This window comes from Panthera leo, chromosome C2 (genome assembly GCF_018350215.1).
Source record: "Panthera leo isolate Ple1 chromosome C2, P.leo_Ple1_pat1.1, whole genome shotgun sequence".
NCBI lineage: Eukaryota > Metazoa > Chordata > Mammalia > Carnivora > Felidae > Panthera > Panthera leo.
Window position 1 is genome coordinate 112,258,453 of NC_056687.1, and position 22,783 is coordinate 112,281,235.

General features: G+C 37.7%; 1 protein-coding gene across 1 annotated transcript in view; it reads right to left on the reverse strand.

The window, feature by feature from the left end:
• LOC122229956 (arylacetamide deacetylase-like 2) overlaps positions 1 to 7,231 on the reverse strand; it is a 40,207-nt gene extending 32,976 nt beyond the window's left edge. Inside the window, exon 1 of the mRNA XM_042955563.1 lies at positions 7,094 to 7,231. Within this exon, the coding sequence (XP_042811497.1) occupies positions 7,094 to 7,231 (138 nt within the window). The remainder of the gene's footprint in view (positions 1 to 7,093) is intronic.
• Positions 7,232 to 22,783: the final 15,552 nt, after the last annotated feature.

The window sequence follows — 22,783 nt, forward strand, 5'->3', positions numbered from 1 at the left end:
TTGTTTTTCAGGTGTGGAGTTTGATGAGCTCTTTATAGATTTTGGATACTAGCCCTTTGTCCGATGTGTCATTTGCAAATATCTTTTCCCATTCCGTTGGTTGCCTTTTAGTTTTGTTGGTTGTTTCCTTTGCTGTGCAGAAGCTTTTTATCTTCATAAGGTCCCAGTAATTCACTTTTGCTTTTAATTCCCTTGCCTTTGGGGATGTGCCGAGTAAGAGATTGCTACGGCTGAGGTCAGAGAGGTCTTTTCCTGCTTTCTCCTCTAAGGTTTTGATGGTTTCCTGTCTCACATTCAGGTCCTTTATCCATTTTGAGTTTATTTTTGTGAATGGTGTGAGAAAGTGGTCTAGTTTCAACCTTCTGCATGTTGCTGTCCAGTTCTCCCAGCACCATTTGTTAAAGAGACTGTCTTTTTTCCATTGGATGTTCTTTCCTGCTTTGTCAAAGATGAGTTGGCCATACGTTTGTGGGTCTAGTTCTGGGGTTTCTATTCTATTCCATTGGTCTATGTGTCTGTTTTTATGCCAATACCATGCTGTCTTGATGATGACAGCTTTGTAGTAGAGGCTAAAGTCTGGGATTGTGATGCCTCCTGCTTTGGTCTTCTTCTTCAAAATTACTTTGGCTATTCGGGGCCTTTTGTGGTTCCATATGAATTTTAGGATTGCTTGTTCTAGTTTCGAGAAGAATGCTGGTGCAATTTTGATTGGGATTGCATTGAATGTGTAGATAGCTTTGGGTAGTATTGACATTTTGACAATATTTATTCTTCCAATCCATGAGCAGGGAATGTCTTTCCATTTCTTTATATCTTCTTCAATTACCTGCATAAGCTTTCTATAGTTTTCAGCATACAGATCTTTTACATCTTTGGTTAGATTTATTCCTAGGTATTTTATGCTTCTTGGTGCAATTGTGAATGGGATCAGTTTCTTCATTTGTCTTTCTGTTGCTTCATTGTTAGTGTATAAGAATGCAACTGATTTCTGCACATTGATTTTGTATCCTGCAACTTTGCTGAATTCATGTATCAGTTCTAGCAGACTTTTGGTGGAGTCTATCGGATTTTCCATGTATAATATCATGTCATCTGCAAAAAGTGAAAGCTTGACTTCATCTTTGCCAATTTTGATGCCTTTGATTTCCTTTTGTTGTCTGATTGCTGATGCTAGAACTTCCAGCACTATGTTAAACAACAGCGGTGACAGTGGGCATCCCTGTCGTGTTCCTGATCTCAGGGAAAAAGCTCTCAGTTTTTCCCCGTTGAGGATGATGTTAGCTGTGGGCTTTTCATAAATGGCCTTTATGATCTTTAAGTATGTTCCTTCTATCCCGACTTTCTCAAGGGTTTTTATTAAGAAAGGGTGCTGGATTTTGTCAAAGGCCTTTTCTGCATTGATTGACAGGATCATATGGTTCTTATCTTTTCTTTTATTAATGTGATGTATCACGTTGATCGATTTGCGAATGTTGAACCAGCCCTGCAGGCCAGGAATGAATCCCACTTGATCGTGGTGAATAATTCTTTTTATATGCTGTTGAATTCGATTTGCTAGTATCTTATTAAGAATTTTTGCATCCATATTCATCAGGGATATTGGCCTGTAGTTCTCTTTTTTTACTGGGTCTCTGTCTGGTTTAGGAATCAAAGTAATACTGGCTTCATAGAATGAGTCTGGAAGTTTTCCTTCCCTTTCTATTTCTTGGAATAGCTTGAGAAGGATAGGTATTATCTCTGCTTTAAATGTCTGGTAGAACTCCCCTGGGAAGCCATCTGGTCCTGGACTCTTATTTGTTGGGAGATTTTTGATAACCGATTCAATTTCTTCGCTGGTTATGGGTCTGTTCAAGCTTTCTATTTCCTCCTGATTGAGTTTTGGAAGAGTGTGGGTGTTTAGAAATTTGTCCATTTCTTCCAGGTTGTCCAATTTGCTGGCATATAATTTTTCATAGTATTCCCTGATAATTGTTTGTATCTCTGAGGGATTGGTTGTAATCATTCCATTTTCATTCATGATTTTATCTATTTGGGTCATCTCCCTTTTCTTTTTGAGAAGCCTGGCTAGAGGTTTGTCAATTTTGTTTATTTTTTCAAAAAACCAACTCTTGGTTTCGTTGATCTGCTCTACAGTTTTTTTAGATTCTATATTGTTTATTTCTGCTCTGATCTTTATTATTTCTCTTCTTCTGCTGGGTTTAGGCTGCCTTTGCTGTTCTGCTTCTATTTCCTTTAGGTGTGCTGTTAGATTTTGTATTTGGGATTTTTCTTGTTTCTTGAGATAGGCCTGGATTGCAATGTATTTTCCTCTCAGGACTGCCTTCGCTGCATCCCAAAGCGTTTGGATTGTTGTATTTTCATTTTCGTTTGTTTCCATATATATTTTAATTTCTTCTCTAATTGCCTGGTTGACCCACTCATTCGTTAGTAGGGTGTTCTTTAACCTCCATGCTTTTGGAGGTTTTCCAGACTTTTTCCTGTGGTTGATTTCAAGCTTCATAGCATTGTGGTCTGAAAGTATGCATGGTATAATTTCAATTCTTGTAAACTTATGAAGGGCTGTTTTGTGACCCAGTATATGATCTATCTTGGAGAATGTTCCATGTGCACTCGAGAAGAAAGTATATTCTGTTGCTTTGGGATGCAGAGTTCTAAATATATCTGTCAAGTCCATCTGATCCAATGTATCATTCAGGGCCCTTGTTTCTTTATTGACTGTGTGTCTAGATGATCTATCCATTTCTGTAAGTGGGGTGTTAAAGTCCCCTGCAATGACCACATTCTTATCAATAAGGTTGCTTATGTTTATGAGTAATTGTTTTATATATCTGGGGGCTCGGGTATTTGGCGCATAGACATTTATAATAGTTAGCTCTTCCTGGTGGATAGACCCTGTGATTATTATATAATGCCCTTCTTCATCTCTTGTTACAGCCTTTAATTTAAAGTCTAGTTTGTCTGATATAAGTATGGCTACTCCAGCTTTCTTTTGGCTTCCAGGAGCATGATAAATAGTTCTCCATCCCCTCACTCTCAATCTAAAGGTGTCCTCAGATCTAAAATGAGTCTCTTGTAGACAGCAAATAGATGGGTCTTGTTTTTTTATCCATTCTGATACCCTATGTCTTTTAGTTGGCCCATTTAATCCATTTACATTCAGTGTTATTATAGAAAGATATGGGTTTAGAGTCATTGTGATGTCTGTATGTTTTATGCTTGTAGTGATGTCTCTGGTACTTTGTCTCACAGGATCCCCCTTAGGATCTCTTGTAGTGCTGGTTTCGTGGTGACAAATTCCTTCAGTTTTTGTTTGTTTGGGAAGACTTTTATCTCTCCTTCTATTCTAAATGACAGACTTGCTGGATAAAGGATTCTCGGCTGCATATTTTTTCTGTTTAGCACACTGTAGATATCGTGCCAAGCCTTTCTGGCCTGCCAAGTTTCAAAGGAGAGATCAGTCACGAGTCTTATAGGTCTCCCTTTATATGTGAGGGCACGTTTATCCCTTGCTGCTTTCAGAATTTTCTCTTTATCCTTGTATTTTGCCAGTTTCACTATGATATGTTGTGCAGAAGATCGATTCAAGTTACGTCTGAAGGGAGTTCTCTGTGCCTCTTGGATTTCAATGCCTTTTTCCTTCCCCAGTTCAGGGAAGAGCTCAGCTATAATTTGTTCAAGTACCCCTTCAGCACCTTTCCCTCTCTCTTCCTCCTCTGGGATACCAATTATGCGTATATTATTTTTTTTTAGTGTATCACTTAGTTCTCTAATTTTCCCCTCATACTCCTGGATTTTTTTATCTCTCTTTCTTTCAGCTTCCTCTTTCTCCATAACTTTATCTTCTAGTTCACCTATTCTCTCCTCTGCCTCTTCAAGCCGAGCCATCGTGGATTCCATTTTGTTTTGCATTTCGTTTAAAGCGTTTTTCAGCTCCTCGTGACTGTTCCTTAGTCCCTCGATCTTTGTGGCAAGAGATTCTCTGCTGTCCTGTATACTGTTTTCAAGCCCAGCGAATAATTTTATGACTATTATTCCAAATTCACTTTCTGTTATATTATTTAAATCCTTTTTGATCAGTTCATTAGCTGTTGTTATTTCCTGGAGATTCTTCTGAGGGGAATTCTTCCGTTTGGTCATTTTGGAGAGTCCCTGGCGTGGTGAGGACCTGCAGTGCACTTCCCCTGTGCTGTGGTGTATAACTGGAGTTAGTGGGCGGGGCCGCAGTCCGACCCGATGTCTGCCCCCAGCCCACCGCTGGGGCCACAGTCAGACTGGTGTGTGCCTTCTCTTCCCCTCTCCTAGGGGCGGGATTCACTGTGGGGTGGCGTGTCCCGTCTGGGCTACTTGCACACTGCCAGGCTTGTGTTGCTGGGGATCTGGCGTATTAGCTGGGGTGGGTAGGCAAGGTGCACGGGGGCTGGAGGGGCAGGCTTAGCTCGCTTCTCCTTAGGTGATCCACTTCAGGAGGAGCCCTGTGGCAGCGGGAGGGAGTCAGATCCGCTGCCAGAGGTTTGGCTCGCAGAAGCACAGAGTTGGGTGTTTGCGCGGAGCGAGCAAGTTCCCTGGCAGGAACTGGTTCCCTTTGGGATTTTGGCTGGGGGATGGGCGGGGGAGATGGCGCTGGGCCTTTGTTCCCCGCCAAGCTGAGCTGTGCCGTCCGGGGGCTCAGCAGCTCTCCCTCCCTTTGTCCTCCAGCCTTCCCGCTTTCCGAGCAGAGCTGTTAACTTATGACCTCCCAGACGCTAAGTCGCTAAGTCGCGCTTGCTGTCGGAACACAGTCCGTCCGGCCCCTCCGCTTTTGCCAGCCAGACTCGGGGGCTCTGCTTGGCCGGCGAGCCGCCCCTCCGCCCCCGCTCCCTCCCGCCAGTCCGTGGAGCGCGCACCGCCTCGCCGCCCTTCCTACCCTCTTCCGTGGGCCTCTAGTCTGCGCTTGACTCCGGAGACTCCCTTCTGCTAATCCTCTGGCGGTTTTCTGGGTTCTTTAGGCAGGTGTAGGTGGAATCTAAGTGATCGGCAGGACGCGCTGTGAGCCCCGCGTCCTCCTACGCTGCCATCTTCCGGAACCCATCTTAAGTATTCTTTACTACTAAAAATTCTTAAGTAATTTCATGCTAATTGAATATAATCAGGTAGAGTGTCCTTTAAGGCAAGATTTTGGGAAATGGGTAATTAAGCTAATTTTTCATTTAGTGAAGTGAATTTTAAAAAGTGAATTGCTTTTTTTTTTCTCATTTCTCAGACATTTTATGTTTTTGAGCTGGTAAGTATTTTTGAATAACAAAAGTATCACCTTAGAGATTATTTTGTGCTGTTCTACCATACATTATCTGTAATTCTCAGAGCAATCCTCTAAAGTATTTATGATTAATATCCCCATTTTATAGGTTAAAAATGTACAATGGAGGATTAAGGAAAGTTTAGAAGATTGGACATGCTTTCTTTTACCAAACTCAGCCTTCCAAGTTAACATATGACTCCATAGCAATGCATTTTATTTATCAAGATTACTTACTCAAAAACTTTACTTTTCACTTCCATTTCCTATGATACAGTAATCTATCTTCTGGTATCTCAACTTTGAGTTACAAAATTCAGTACTGACAAGAATAATTTTTTTTGAGAACAGCCAAGGACTGTTAATTTTACTAGAATAATCTTGCAAGTAAATACATGGGTGCTCTTCTTAGTATCTTTGTAAAAATAAAGAGCAATCCATATACAATGTGAAATCTATAAAGTGTATAATTGTGTTATAGATGGACAATGGTGGGAATAATTTATAGCTGAAAAAGGAAAAGACTATGGAGTCGGCACTTGTTTCCCCACATCTTCTTTCATGTTACGTTAAATCAAGGAGTAGGAGCATTGGAGAAAGAGGCAGTTATGCTTAAGGTCAGCCGCTAGAAGTGATCAGGGAGAGAAATAGCAGGACTCGGCAGATGCAGAGAGGAGATAGTTGTGTTTTCACAGAACCACTGTCTGCTGTGCAAAGTACCATGGGACAGCCTCTCCTTATATCATAGATTGTTCTCTCTTCTCTAATCATTTGCTGCTGCTTTGTCTTCTCCTTTCAGCTTCTTACTGTTTCCGTCATCAAACGACATTTCTGGGAGCCACTTGATTTGGCAGAAAGAGTACAAGTTTTGGAATGAGGCATTTGTGGCTTCAAATTTTGAAGTGGTCACTTTCTAGCTGCATGAGCTCCTCTGAACTTCTTTTCCTCCTCTGTAAACTGGTCCAAATAGTCGGAAGGTAGTGGGGATTCAGAGAAGTATACATTACTGAAAACCTGTGTATTCTAAGAGCTGAAAAATGCTATTCTAACCATATCTCTCCCTTACCAAGAGCTGTTTTTGCTTGAATTCATAATCGACCCTGCATATTTCAAGTCAGACAATCTCTGAAATCTAGAAATTTTGATTAAAGATAAGCAATGGAGTGGCACCTGGGTGGCTCAGTTGGTTCAGTGTACGACTTTAGCTCAGGTCATGATCTCACAGTTCGTGGGTTCAAGCCCTGCATCGGGCTCTGTGCTGACAGCTCAGAGTCTGGAGCCTGCTTTGGATTCTGTGTCTCCCTCTCTCTCTCCCCCTCCCCCACTCATGCTCTGTCTCTGTCTCTAAAACATGAATAAACCTTAAAAAATTTAAAAAAAGATAAGCAGTGGAAACCAATGAAATACTGAGAGCCCTAAATTAACACCAAATAGGCACAAGTCTCAATAATGTTGATAAGTATCACTTATATATAAGTAAAATATAACTGGAAACTCAAATACGTTAAATATAACTCAAATGTAAGGTATCAAGTAAGCTTCAAAGCTTTCCTGTCAAGAATACCACTTATGCATATCACAGTATACACAAACTTTACATCTGGATACAAACTCCTTAGAAGCAAGAATTCTGTCCCACTCTGTTTGCACAGATGTAGATATAGCTAGTTTTATAACTTTAGTTAATTTTGTGTAATTAATTTTTTCTAACAAAGAAGCAATGGTTATTTCAAAACAGTAATTTCTAAAAAGTTCATAAGCACTGATTTTTAGTCAACAAGGCATTCCAATATCCAGAATAAAAAATGTTAATCTTACCATAAATGTGCAGGTTTTAGCAACTGTAAATAAGGCTATTACTTTCCAGTATTCTTCAATGTTGCCTGGAATGGTGATATAAATGTAAGAAGCACAGAGAGCACAAAGCAGACCCAAACAGAGAGCTTTGAACCCCATAATATCCCTTTCTCCAGTCTCTTCACAGTGCTGAGAAAAAGAGATTCTGAGACAGATACTGCAAAACATTAGTTCAAGCCTTAATTATTATTAAGCAACTCCCACAGTGTTTCTTCACCCTGTGACGCTGTCATCTTCCTAAAGCACCATAGGTGTGAGTCAGAGCCTAGATGAGAATTCTTAATAAGCCACAAAATCCAATTTTGTGATTGGTTGGTTGCAGCATTTTGTAAGAAGAGGTTTTAAAAAAAACCTAGCTAATATTTCATCAAGATCCTGGCTCATGAAATTAGCATGGATTACTAACTCTGTTGCTTGTTGTGCTGGACCAAAATTTGAGCTAAAAGATAAGGGGTGTGGCGACTTTTCCACATGACATTATTCATCAAGTTGGAACTTCAATAGTCTGAAGTACAACAAGGCTCGGTATAAGTATCTCAGGAAACACTTTTTTAAGTGATTGTATACTGACTTTATTCTAATGGTTAACTGGTAAATCTTTAAAATCAATCTACACCAAGTAGCCTAGTGTGGCAGGAAACCACGAGCGCAAATATTGGACTTACGCTTGCTGCAACCTAAGATAGCCTGAGAAGCTCCTGTCCATAAAGCTGATCATTTCAATGTTCTTTAGAGATGTAAGGCACTGGAGATTTTCTGTCTGATCTGCTAGGCCCTAGGAATTAAAAGAACAGTCATAAATCAATAAATCCACAATTCTCAAGCTCATTCCCAGAGATTGGGACTTAAAGAAAGTAAATTTTAGTGATAGAATTAAATTCAATCAGGAGTCTAATTTAAGTATATACTGGACCTCTTGAAAGCATAAGTATTAACTTCAAAGTCTCTCCTAAACTTTATTACTACAATTTTTATTTTTGTTCATTTACATTGCAGTTTCCCTGAATCCCCCAGTCGTAATTTAGGAATATTATTTGTTTTTCAAACTACAACACTTTAAAAAGTGCTTTCACTATTAATAATGCATTTAAACTGGAACTTTCCTGGAGAAACTGGTACTAACAGACCTACCCTAATTATGTAACTCTTTGATCACATTCAATTGCTAAATACATATTTTTCATAAATTAATGTGATTAATTAATGCTTGCGAATATTGGGAAGGGGGAAATCTCAAGTTCACCGACAACAATGAAGTTTGAAAACTAAAATCAGGAGTGTTCATTGATGACAAAGACTGAGAGGAGAATAGAGTTAAAGTTAAGATAAAGTTTCTGCCTTCACATCACATGTCTCTCCTACTCCACCCCCACCCCATGCACATATGCATGCACACACACACACTCACAGAAGGGGACTGGGAAGAAACAGAAATAATGTTATCAGGCTAAATATTTGCTGTACCTGTGTGAACATGAAGGCCCTAATCAGAAGCAGTTAGGAGATATAATCAAAGTAACATATGCCAAGAAGTATGCAGAAGGTGTTGGAATTTTTCAAAAGCCAGATATCATGTAGCTGATGTGGTTTTTTCTCATATTTTGAAAAATGAGCAGAGGCATCTGATGTAATGACTGAATTACTTTGATCATGGCAGTTTGCCTAACACATAGTGAGCAATCAAGAAATATTACCTGTTATTGTCATGACATGGTTTTTTCTCATATTTGGAAAGATGAACAGAGGTATCTGATGTAATGACTGAATTACTTTGATCACACAGTTTGCCTAACACATAGTAAGCAGTCAAGAAATATTACCTGTGTAATATTACTAGTATTATTTTATTACTGCTGACATCAAAGAAAAGAGGCAACTTAAGAGTATGGGATCCTCCAAGAAGACCCAGATCTATGTAGTGAGGTTATAGGGGGACTTTAGATCTCTGACTGTAGTCAAATGTTAAAAGCATCTGAAGAGCTAGAGAGAGGGGTGAAGACAAGGAGAAAATGCCCCCCAAATTTATTTCACTTTGCAGTTCCTTAGATTCAGCCCTAGGTTTCTAAAGATCTCTAACTTTCGCAATTTTGCAAGTCCCTTGGGTCACCATTGTTCAGTATGGAAGGAGAACATATCAGATGCACAACATGAAGAAGGAATAAAACTAATACCATCTCCTCCAAGATTCAATGGCTGTGGGTCTTTTCCTACTTTAAAGAGCTGTCAACAGCATCGTACTAGGTCTGTCTTTAATCTTCATTTTATTTTACTCACTAAATGAAAGAAAGGTAATGTTTTTTGTATACAATAGTTTCGTTTGGCATTTTTTGGCCTTTGGCTTGTGAGATTACAAAAACACCATGCACTCAGTTGACAGCAAAGTGTGCTTAGTTTCCCCACAGGTTTCCACCACACAATATTATAATTAGTCAACTAACATCTGTGGAGTATCATCTCAATTCTATGCAGATTGGACAATCTAAAACATCTTTATATTTTTCCCATTTCCTCCAAGATAAAATCCAAATTTTTCCGTATCACATTGTATGTTCTAGTCATCTTCACAGAGTCTCTCCTTTGATCCCACAATCCAGGTCAACTTCAACTACTGAAAGTTATCCTAGAGCAACAAGCCATATAAGCCCTCTGGAGCTTTTGTCGTATCTCTTTTCCTAGAAAAAGCTTCTCAAGTTCTCTCTGCTCATACCTGCTTATCAAACACTTTTCCTGCTTTGAATATTCAAGGCAGCCACTTATATGATGCTTTTTGTGATCCCTGACAGATAGGATTGATCAATTTCCCTTTCTTTATTTATTAATCAATTTTTATTTATCAATTTTCCCTCCTAAAGAAGTGTAGACTTTTGCCATAGTCCCAGTAACACTAAACTGAATTTACATAGTAGGCATGAATCTCTCTTAATGGTATGTACAAATATTTCTTTAAACCCTGTTATAGACTGAATGTTTCTGTTCCCCCAAAATTTATATGCTGAAAATTTAATGCTCAAAGTGATTGTATTAGGAAGTGACCTCTGGGAAGCTGATTATGTCATGAAAGTAGATCCCTCATGAGTGGGATGGTGCCCTTATAAAAGAGACTTCAGACAGCTCCTTTGCCCCTTTTGCCAGTGAGGACACAACAAGGAGATGGCTGTCTGTGAACCAGGAAGCAGTCTCTCACCAAACAGCAAATCTGCTGAACCTTGATCTTGGGCTTTTCTGACTCCAGAATACTGAGAAATACATGTTTGTCTTTTAGCTACTCAGTCTACAGTTTGGTTTTGTTTTTTGTTTTTTTATAGCAGACTAAGACAAACCACAAACAACATTAACATCAATGTATTATGCCAGTTAGGCATTGCAAATAAAACATAAATAGGTCAGGGACAAGACAAGGATCCTGCTTCACCTCTGTTACTTAACACTATACTGGAAGTTCTAGGTAGAGCTACCAGATAAGAAAAGAAAAGCCCATCCAAATTGGAAAGGAAGAGACAAAGCTACCTTGATTTGCAATTTACATGGTCTTTTTAAAAATGTTTATTTTGAGACTGAGAGAGAGCAAGCAATGGAGAGAAAGAAAGAGAGAGACAGAGGGAGAGAACCCAAAGCAGGACCCACACTGTCAGTGCAGAGCCTGATGTGAGGCTCAAACTCACAAACCGTGAGATCATGACCTGAGCTGAAATCAAGAGTCAGACACTCAACTGACTAAGCCACCCAGGCACCCCTGCAATTGACATGATCAGAGGTATAGAAAACCCAGTAAACCCACAAGAAAGATACCAGAGTTAATAAAATAATTCAGCAAAGTTGCAGAGTACTAGACCAACATATAGCTGTTCACTAGCAATTACAAAGGAAATTAGGAAAGTAATTCTGTTTACAATAGCAATGAAAAGACTTACATACTTAAGAATAAATTTATCCAAGGAGGTGAGAAGCTTGCATGTTGAAAACTATAAAACAGTGCTGAAAGAAACTTTAAAATACATTAAAAAAATAGAAAGACATAACATGCTCATGGATAGGTAGACTTAACATTGTTAAGATGTCAATACAACCCAAAGTAATCTATAGATTTAATGCAATTCCCATCAAAATTCCAACAGTCTTTTCCACATAAGTGGAAAAGCCAATCTTTCAATTTGTATGGAATTGCATGGGGCTCCAAATAGACAAAACAATCTTGAAAAATAATAAAAGAGTTCCATACTTCCCATTTGGGGCCAGTGGAAGTTACTACTGAATCAGAAAATATCTGAAAGCAAGACACTCTACTTTTTAACACTTCATAAAAACTGAAGCAGGAACTCTTGATATTAGAAGAAAATATCTGAACTGTCTCTTTTTACAAGTTCAAAAAACCAAATTAAAAAAAAATGGTGAAGAAGAAAAGTATCAAAGTCCAAGTCTCATACAAAATATACAACATAGACAAGAAAACTAAAAAGAAGAAACAGAAAGAAAAAAACACAACTAACAACCATTTAGATCAAGAAATGCAATGTGGAAAAGAAAAAAATTAAATATTAAAAAGAACAGAAGGGGTAGCCTGGGTGGCTCAGTTAGTTAAGCATCCGACTCTTGATTTCAGCTCAGTTCATGATCTCAGGGTTTGTGAGATCAAGCTCCGTGTTGAGCTCTGTGCTGACAGTGTGGAGCTTGCTTGAGATTCTCTCTCTGCCTCTGTCTCTCGCACTCTCTCCCGCTCTCTCACTCTCTCTCAAGAAAAAAATAAAACATTCTTTAAAAATAAAAGAGATAAATGATATTGAAGGGAAAGTGACAAATTTAAAGATAGGCAAAGAAATGACAAGTTGGACAATTGCAGTTATTAAAAAAATTAAAACAAGAGAAAAAATATTAAAAACTGTAATTGAAGAAACTTTCCTAAAATTAAAACAAAACCTTGAAAATACATAATTAGAGACTGCTTTTGTGTACCTGAGAATATTGAACCAGAATAGCCAACAACAAGATATATTCTTGTAAGTTACTATACTGAAAAGAACAAAGGAAAGAAATTATATGTTCAGGCAAAAAGTCATTTGGCTTATGAAGGAAATAATTAGACTATCATGAGAACTTAATTATCATTATTCATGTCGGGAGAAAATATAATACATATATAACATACTTAAGAAATAATGTGACTAAATAATTTAATATCTGGAATTATTCAACATATAATAAATCAGTGTATTGTACCAAGAGTGTTTTGTAAGAAATCTAGTAGAGTGTTTCGTAAGAAATCATGTAATCAAAATTAATATTGAGACAACCTAAATACTGCTTAACATTATTAAATATATTGTTATTGTAGAGTCAGTGTTCAATTATGGTTAAAAAGGGGCGGGTGTAGTAGTAAGGGCATTGTAGTCTAATAGCACCAAAAGGTGAAAGCAGATCAAGTAAGGAAGAAAAGAAAGAGCAGAGAGAAAAAAAATTTAACTGTTTTTAGTCATCAAAATTAGTGGTGGTGACGTTCATATTGTTATTCTAAGACCACTAAATTTGTAAGGTGAGTAAAAACAAGTAAGAAATTGTGGGACAGGGGTGTCTGGATGGCTCAGTTGGTTAGGCACCAGACTCCTGATTTCCATTCAGGTCATGATATCACAGTTCGAGAGTTCAAGCCGTATGTGGGGGTTTGTGCTGACAGTGCTGAGCTTGCTTGGGATTCTCTCTCTCCCTCTCACTTTGCCACTCCTCCACTAAAACTACTTTTCTCTCTCTCTCTCAAAATAAACATTAAAAAAAATTGTGGGATGTCTTTATTCTCTCATATATATGTTTCCCCAAGTGCCTAGACTCTTGGGTTGTCAGTGGGGAAAAAAAGGGAAGTGATACTAAAGAGATCAAGTAAAAACCCTATGGTCTTGAATTTGAGATGGAAATAACAAACTGCAATTATTATCAAGGATATCAAGAATTATTTTTTCTTTTAAAATAGGTATTTGTAAAAATTCCTAGTTTTTCCCGCTGAATAACCCTAGTGCTCAGATTGTGGTATTGAAATATCACCACCATTAAAATAAATCAAATATTAAAGGAAAACCAGGGATCTGGGATTAATGGCTAATCCAAGATCCCTTTCATAAAATGTGTAAAATGAGCCTGGAAAATACAGGTTGCAAAGAATATCATACCAAGAATCATATCAAGAGGACTGAAAGGAGCTTCCACTGGCCCAAAGAGGGAATACTGAACTTCTTTAATACGAAATTAATCAACATGGGGCACCTGGATGGCTCAGTCAGTTGAGTGTCCAACTCTTGATTTTGGCTCAGGTCATAATCACATCACTTGTGGGGTCAAGCCCCGCATAGGGATTCTCTCTCTCCTTGTCTCTCTGCCCCTCCCCTGCTCCCTTGCACTCTCTCAAATAAAATAAATAAACAAAAAATGCCTCAAAAAAAGAGAAATCAATCAATAAAATAGGCTTTAATTCTCAAGTGTGTACTGATATGTTATTTTTTAATTAATCGGTTGATTACATTCTGAAGATAACAGAGAATCAATTCGTTATCTTGAAAAGAGGAAATGAATACAAGGAAATAAATACTAAAAATGAAGGTAACCATCTTGTATAATACTTTCAAGGTAATGTATAAAAGAAATAATCAAATTAAAATATCATTTTGCAATCTCCACTGAATTAATAAATCTGTATTTTCAGCCTCGATGGCTTTTAACCTAACATGTAGTGACAAATATGTGTTTCCTGATGAAATAAAGCCCCATCATATATATTCTTGCTAAACAGATTGAACCTAAGTCTGGTCAAACCTCTGGATTCCAACTGATAATTCCCAGGAAACACACAAGACAGAGGAACATGGTAAACTGCCAAGAAGTGTGCAGTCAGCAAAATCTAGACTGTAGGAAACCGTACAGGCTGAGATTCTTCCACAGATAAATTAGGAATAAAGTGTCCTTGTAGGAGAGGCCAGTGGCCAAAGGAAAAAAAAAATTATGAAGCATACTTGGAGAGTGAAAGAGATTTAAGAAGACTGCCATGTTTCAAGTTGTGAAAGAATAAACTAGAGTTTCTAGGGATTCATACTTGGGTGATAATATTATATAGAAATGCCGTGAAGCTATAACTAAAATTCAGGACAGCGGTTCCACTTGGAAAGAGGGGAGAGTAGTGATTTAATTGTGACACAAGGATGGGCACATGGGTAACTTGGCAAAGTTGCATTTCTTAACCAGAGTGGCGGTTGATATGGGTCTTCACAGTATCCTAATTCATTAACTATACACTTGTTTAATGTGGTTTATCATATCTGTTTGATTTTACAGTAAAAAGTATTTTGAAATAAACATAGTCTAACAACATATAAAAAAAATTAACTCCATAACCTAATATAAGACCTAAAACTATTCAACTAGAAGAAAACATGGGGAAATTGGATTTGGCCATGATTTCTTGGATATAACACCATAAGCACAGTCAGGGAAAGGAAAATATACAAAAATTAAACTAAAATTTTTCAGGGAATCAATGGAGTCAATCAAAAGAGTGAAGAGCGGGGTGCCCTGGAGGCTCAGTCAGTTATGCATCCAACTCTTGGTTTCAGCTCAGGTCATGATGTTGGGGTTCATGAATTCGAGCCCCACGCTGGGGTCTGTGATGACAGTGCAGAACCTGCTTGAGATCCTTTCTCTCTTTTCTCTCTGCCCCTGCCCTGCTTGTTCTCTCTCTCTTTCTCTCTCTCTCTCTCTCTCTCTCTCTAAGTAAATAAATAAACTTAAAACAAAAGCAGAGTGAAAAGGCAACCAGTGGAATGGGAGAAAATATTTTCAAATCAAATATCTGATAAGAGGTTAATATCTGGAATATATAGACAACTTCTACCACTAAACAACAAAAACGAACAACATCCTTAAAAACTGGGCAAAAAACTTGAATAAACAGTTCTCCAAATAAGATACACAGATGGCCAAAAAGCACACAAAAACATGTTCAACATCTCTGTTCATAGGACAAATGCCAATCAAAACCACAGTGCGATATCACCTTATAGCATTAGTATGGCTATTATTCAGAAAAACAAAACATAACATGTGGGTGTGAGGATATGGAGAAATGGAATACTTGTGCACTGGGTTGCATTAATGTAAATGTAAGATGGTGCAGTCATGTGGAAAACGGCATGAAGATTACTCATAAAATTAAAAGTAGAATTATCATGTGATCCAGCAATCTCACTTCTGAGTGAGATGAAAGAGAATGAAAAGCAGAATCTCAAAGAGATATTTGCACACCCATGTTCACTGCAGCATTATTCCCCATAACCAAAAGGCGGAAGCAACCCTAATGTCCAACAACAGATAACTGGATAATGAAAACATGGCATATACATATATTAGAATACTATGCAGCTTTTAAAAAGAAGGAAATCATGTCATGTGCTACAACATGAATGAAACTTGAGGACGTTATGCCGAGCAAGAGTCAGCCAGTCACAAAAGAACAAATATTGTCAGATTTTACTCATATGAAGTATCCAAGACAGTCAACATGACAAACAGAAAGTAAAAAGCTATTGCCAAGTCCTCAGGGCAGGAAAGAGGGGAATTAGTGTTCAGTTGGTAAAGAATTTCAGTGATGCAAGATAAAAAAAGTTCTAGTGATCTGTTGTAAAACAACATGAAGATATTTAACACTACTACTGAACTGTACACTTAAAAATGGTTAACGTGATAAATTTAAAAAATGGGCAGTAATTCTCATGACTAGAACCATAATAAGAGTTGCTTTAATATAGCGTAAAAATAAAATAAACATAGTCTGATAGGATTCTTAAATATCCATATATTGGTCACAGAAATCACATCTAAAATATAGTATGCAAAAATATTGGCATTCAATATATTACAAAACATATTTCAAGAAACATATGGTCTAGTTGGCAGCTGGTATAGCTACATTGCTCGAGGCAAGAATCATTTTTTGCCTATAGACAGATAAAGAAACGATAGATAGATAGATAGATAGATAGATAGATAGATAGATAAACTATAGATAAAGAAACTCACCAAATAGTGACAAAAAATTTTTATGCACCTAGATGACAGATCAATTCCATACTCTAGTAAACTAGCCTCAAAATAGGGACAGAAAAAAACATAAAACTCAAAAAGAAACTGAAAAATTCACTGCATTAATGAGAGAATTTTAATACTTCTTTCCTATCATTAAGAGATCAAGTAGATAAAAGTTTTAGGAAAGATGTGGAAGATTTATACAGCACATTAATTAACAAGCTCAAACTCATGGTATAAGTAGACTGTTTCAACCAACAATTAAAGATTAATATTCTTTAGAAATGCATATGAACGTATACACAAATTGATCACATGTTATGCAATAACCCTAATCTCAAGAAGTTTTGTAGGACTGTAACATACTGACCATATTCTCAGGTCTTATCACAATTAGGTTAAAAACTAAAAAAAAAAAAATCTCTAAACAACTAAATATCAAAAAAGACTCAATTGAAATAGAAAATACTAAGAACGAAATAGACATCAACAAGTATAGAAAGCCATTTAAACAACAGGGGAAAATCTATGCTAAATTCTAAAAAAAAATCCTAAAATTTATGAGTTATGCATCCATGGCAAATTCTCCATTTTTCCTAGCTCTCACCAATAAATGAAAGAACAGCTGTATAGAAACATAGTCTATGCATATGAATGTATGTACATGTGCATTTGTACACACTCTTTTCTCTTTATTTCAGTGGTGAATTCTACTGAGAAAGGGTCCCAAGAATGTATCATAGAGCAGTTAAATACCTCTGAAGAAGTGAATCGAAAGCTGCATATGTGCTTCTCTGGTGTTTGTTTGGGGAGGCTAAGAGGTAGCATCTTCCTGGCACAAGGAAAGCCTCAGGCATGTAGAAGATGTTGGTTTGGTGGCCTCATTATATACAGCTAAAGCCACGGAGACAGACAGACCTGGAGACAAAGACAGGCTTCGTAAGACAAATGTGGGAATTCGAGCTCTATCCTGAAGGAACTGGGGAAACGTTCCATGCTGTAGAGGGTGATCATATGTTCCTCTCACCTGAGGTCATCACCTTCACAATTACCTTGGTTTACACAATACATTATTTGGACATCCATCTATAAAGGTGTTTAAAGAAAACACAAGTCTGACCTGGTATAGTTAGGCTGAGAGGGGAAAGGTATTGGAAAAAACACCCAAACACCCACAGAAGATTAGGTAACTCCGAATTGTGTGTGATGCAAACACCTGCAGAGAGGACAACAATCTTCCTCCTGTTGCTTCATAAGGCAGAAATTCACAAACTAAATCCCTGGAGTCATGACCTTTAACTTGAAACTGTAACACCATGCCTGGATATTTCAGCAAGGAGGAGAAACAAAACAAGCTAAAGCCCGATGAGAGAAAAACTCTCTAAAGGCCTGGTCTTTAAAGGAAGCCGCTTTAGATTTCTTTCCAAGTCAGCACGAGTGTACATAAACTTTGCTGAAACCGAAAGCCTGATTTATGGCCCACCAAATGCATGCTGTATACCTGGTTTGTAAATGAGCAGCCTGAAAGAAAATCATGTTTTCTTTAAGATAGTCATCAATGCTTCTACTCCCTGCATTCCTTGATGTTAAAACTCATGATTCCTGTCTATATGTTAATCTAAATCTTTTGAACTTCCACAAAATGTACAAATATTCATTCTCTGTAAAAACTGTTCATTCTCTGGAACACTTTCTTCCCTGTGAGAGCCTGTTTAACAGGTAGCAATGGAAAATACTACCTGGTTCTTGTCACAGGACAAGTGAGATATATTGCTTACTCCAAAAATTTTTTAATATTTTTAATTATTCTTGAATTATTATTCATATCTTTAGTTTTTTTACAACTTATTTTTATTTATCATATAATATGGTGTTCCACTTTATTTTCCTCAAGTTTTTATTTGAATTCAAGTTAGTTAACATATACCTGTAGTATTGGTTTCAGGAGTAGAATTTAGTGGCTCATCACCTACATATAGTACCCAGTGCTCACCACAACTGCCCTCCTTAAAGCCCATCACACATTTACCCCATTCCCTCACCCACTTCCCCTAAGGCAACCCCCAGTTTGTTCTCTATAGTTAAGAGTCTCTTTTGGTTTGCCTCCCCATTTTTATCTTGTTTAATTTTCCTTCCCTTCCCCTGTGTTCATCTGTTTTGTTTCTTAAACTCCACATGAGTGAAATCATAGGCTGTTTTTCTTTCTCTGACTGATTTATTTTGCTCAGCATAATACATTCCCACTCTATCCACATCATTGCAAATTGCAATATTTCAATCTTTCTGATAGCTGAATAATATTTCATTGTATATGTATATACCACATTTTCTTTATTCATTCATCAGTCGATGGACATTTGGGCTCTTTCCATAATTTGGCTATTGTTGATAGTGCTGCTATAAACATTGGGGTACATGTGCTACCTTGAATTTTTGTATCCTTTGGATAAATACCTACTAGTGTAATTGCTGGGTCATTGGATAGTTCTGTTCTTTAACTTTTTGAGGAACCTCCATACTGTTTTCCACCAGTTTGCATTCCCACCAGCAGTGTAAGACGATTCCCTTATTTATCCTCACCAATATCTGTTTTTTCCTGAGTTGTTAATTTTCACCATTCTGACAGGTGTGAGGTGATATCTCATTTTGGTTCTGATTTGTATTTCCCTGATGATGAATGATGAGAGCATTTCTTATTTGAGCATTTTTTCATGTATATGTTAGCCATTTATATGTCTTCTTTGAAGAAATATCTGTTCATGTCTTCTGCCCATTTCTTAACTCGATTATTATATATATTTTTTGGATGTTGAGTTTGATAAGTTCTTTATAGATTTTGGACACTAGACCTTTATCTGATATGTCACTTGTAAATATCTTCTCTCATTCCATAGGTTGCCTTGTAGTTTTGTGGATTGTTTCTTTCATTGTGCAGAAGCTTTTTATCTCAATGAAGTCCCAATAGCTCAATTTTGCTTTTGTGTCCCTTGCCTTCAGTGATGTATCTAGTAAGAAGTTGCTCTGGCTGAGGTCAAAGTTTGTTGCTTGTGTTCTCCTCTAAGATTTTGATGGTTTCCTGTCTCACATTTAGGCCTTTTATCCATTTTGAATTTATTTTTGTGTATGGTATAAGAAAGTTGTCCAGGTTCATTCTTCTGTATGTGGCTGTCCAGTTTTCCCAACACCATTTGTTGAAGAGACTGTCTTTTTTACATTGGATATTCTTTCCTTGTTTGTCAAAGATTTGTTGATGATAAAGTTGTGGATCCATTTCTGGGTTCTCTATTCTGTTCCACTGATCTATTTGTTTTGTGCCAGTACCATACCCTCTTGATGATTACAGTTTTGTAATACAGTTTGAAATCTAGAATTGTGATGCCTCCACTTTGCTTTTCTTGTTCAACATTACTTTGGATATTTGGGGTATTTTTTGGTTACAAACAAGTTTTAGAATGTTTCTTCTAGCTCTGCAAAAGATGCCAATGTTATTCTGATAACATGAAATATGTAGATTGTTTTGGGTAGAACAGACATTTTAACAGTACTTGCTCTTCCAATCCATGAACATGGAAGGTTTTCCATTTGTGTCTACAATTTATTTCATTAGTGTTGTATAGTTTTCAGAGTACAGATCTTTTACTTCTTTGGTTAGGTTGATTCCTAGGTATCTTATGGTTTTTGGTGCAATTGTAAATGGGATCGATTCCTTGATTTCTCTTTTTGCTGCTTCTTTGTTGGTGTATAGAAATGCAACCAATTTCTGTACATTGATATTATATTCTGTGACTTTGTTGAATTCACGTATCAGTTCTAGAAATTCTATGGTGAAGTCTTTCAGGTTTTCTACATAAAGTATAGTATCATCCATGAAGTGTGAAAGTTTGACTTCCTCCTTGCCAAGTTGGATGCCTTTTATTTCTTTTTATTATCTGATATCTGAGGCTAGGACTTCTAGTACCAAGCTGAACAACAGTGGTCAGAGTGGACAACCCTGTTGTGTTCTTGACCTTAGGGGAAAATCTCTCAGTTTTTCTCCATTGAGGATGATATTAGCTATGGGTCTTTTGCATATGGCCTTTATGATATTGAGGTAAGTTCCATTTATCCCTACTTTCTTGAGGGTTTTTATTAAGAAAGGATACTGTGTTTTGTCAAATGCTTTTTCTGCAACTACTGAGAAGATCACATGGTTCTTATACTTTCTTTTATTAATGTGGTGTATCACATTCTCCATTAGCATGATAAATGGCTATTTCCTCATTTCCAATATGAAGGTGTCTAAAATGAGTCTCTTGTAAGAAGTGTATCAATAAGTCTTGTTTTTTATCCATTATGATACCCTATGTGTATCATGTGTATTGGAGGATTTAGTCCATTTACATTCAGAGTAATTATTGATATGAATTTAGTACCATCGTGCTACCCAGAAAGTCAATATTCCTGTACATTGTCTCTGTTGCTACTAGTCTTTGTTGCCTTTGTCTCTCTTCCCCAAGTGTCGCCTTCAATAATTCTTGCAGAGCTGGTTTAGTGTTTACAAACTCCATTAGTTTTTCCTTGTGTTGGGAACTCTCTCTCTCCTTCCTTGTTAGATAAAGTATTCTTGGCTGCATATTTTTCCCACTTAGCACATTATATATATCATGCTCCTCTCTTATGGCCTGCCAGTTTTCTGTGGACAGGTCTGCTGCTAACCTTATGCATCTACCCTTGTACGTTAAGGACGTTTTGTCCCCAGCTGCTTTCAGAATTCTCGATCTTTGTATTTTGCAAGTTTCACTATGATATGTCTTGGTATTGTCCTGTTTTTGTTGATTCTGAGGGGAGTTCTTGGCCTCGTGGATTTGAATGCCTGTTTCCTTCCTCAAATTAGTGAAGTCCTCAGCTGTAATTTGTTCAAATAAACCTTCTTTTTCTCACTCTTCTTCTTCTGGGACTCCTTTTATACAGATATTATTATGCTTTGTGGATAACTTAAGTATATATTCATGATCTAATAGTTTCCTCTCCCCCTTCTTTTCAGCTTCATTATTTTCCGTAATTTTATCTTCTGTATTACCTATCCATTCCTCTGCCTCTTCCATCTTCATTATGATTACATCCAGTTTTGCATTTCAGTTATACTGGCATTTTTTTATTTTGACCTGACTAGTTTTTAAGTATTTTATCTGGTGTCTTCTATGCTTTTCCCGAGCCCAGCTAGCATTCTTATGACTGTTGTTCTAAATTCTTGTTCAGATATATGGCTTATATCTGTTTTTGAGCAAATCCCTACATGTGGTTTCTTCTTGATCTGTCTTTTGAGCAGAATCCCTCGGTCATGTCATTTTGTCTAGGTTTCTCTTTCTTCATGTTATGAAAGCTTGTTATGTTTCCTGCTCCTGACAGTAATGCTATATGAAGAAGGGTTCATACACTGTCCAGGGCATAGCACTTCAGGAAGTGTTTCTGGTGTGTGCTTTGTGCACTTTGCTGTTGTGTTTTTGCTGCTCTTTTCCACAGGTCAGTCCTCTGTAGAGTTCCTCCTTTCTTGCATGGAGGATTGTTTGGACCTTTAACTAGGTGTGCTTTGATTTGTTTGTTAAAATAAGCCCGATCCAAAAAAAGAGAAAATGAAAAGGAAATAACAAAACACCAAACAAAAAACTATAAGCCTGATTTCAAAGAAAACGAGAGAGAGAGAAAAAAAAAAGGAAGCAAATGTAAAAACAACCAAACAAAAACTACAAGCCTGAATCTAAAGAATGAAAAAAAAGAAATCCTGGTCCTATTTCTATCAGAACTGAAACTCACGCTTTGGAGCACTCTATGATGTGTACACTTGACGTATGCATTTGTTCTATGTGCGACAGGCTTTCTGCACTGGTTCACAGTCAGACGTGCCTTAAGATGCACCTGCAATATGCAGAGGTTGGGGTTTGGTATAAGTGGCTCCAGCCTGCATCGCGGGCACTTTTTTTTTTTTTTGCTCACTGAGCAAAGTCCACTGAAGTCCAACAGTGCTGGTGGGTGGGGTGAAGATGACATCATCCCACTCTCTCCTCCCTGGAGAGGGGAGCTCTCACCCACCCCTATTCAGGAAACCCTTAAAGACAAGTGAACCAACTCCCCTCTTGGGTTTCAGACTTCTGTCAGATACCTGCCTGTGCCAGGCCCTCAAACACCTGGCACCACAATCTCCTGTGTTTTATCTCTGGCATGGCTGGGATTCAAAACTCCAAATCTTAAAGAGCCTGACAAGGTGTGGACCCACTCCCTTCCTCTAGAGGAGACTTCACTGTGCTATGTCTGGTGCCATTTTGTCCCAGAAAAGCAGCTGCATGACCTCACAGGTGCTTGGAGTTTATGTTGACGTACAGTGAAAAACAGTGACCAAGTTATCTGCCCTCTCCGTGCACTTCTGTCCCTTGCTGATGAATGGCCATTCAATGATGCTCTCCGGGTCTTTTGCCCTTGGAGAAGCAATATACCCTCCTCTGTATGTACTCCAAGAAGGGGAATGTTTTCTCCCCATGCAACACAGGGGATACCTCCACCTTCCTTCTCTCCAGGAGCACCACTGCCCGTATGGCTTGACTATAGCATATGTTGTGG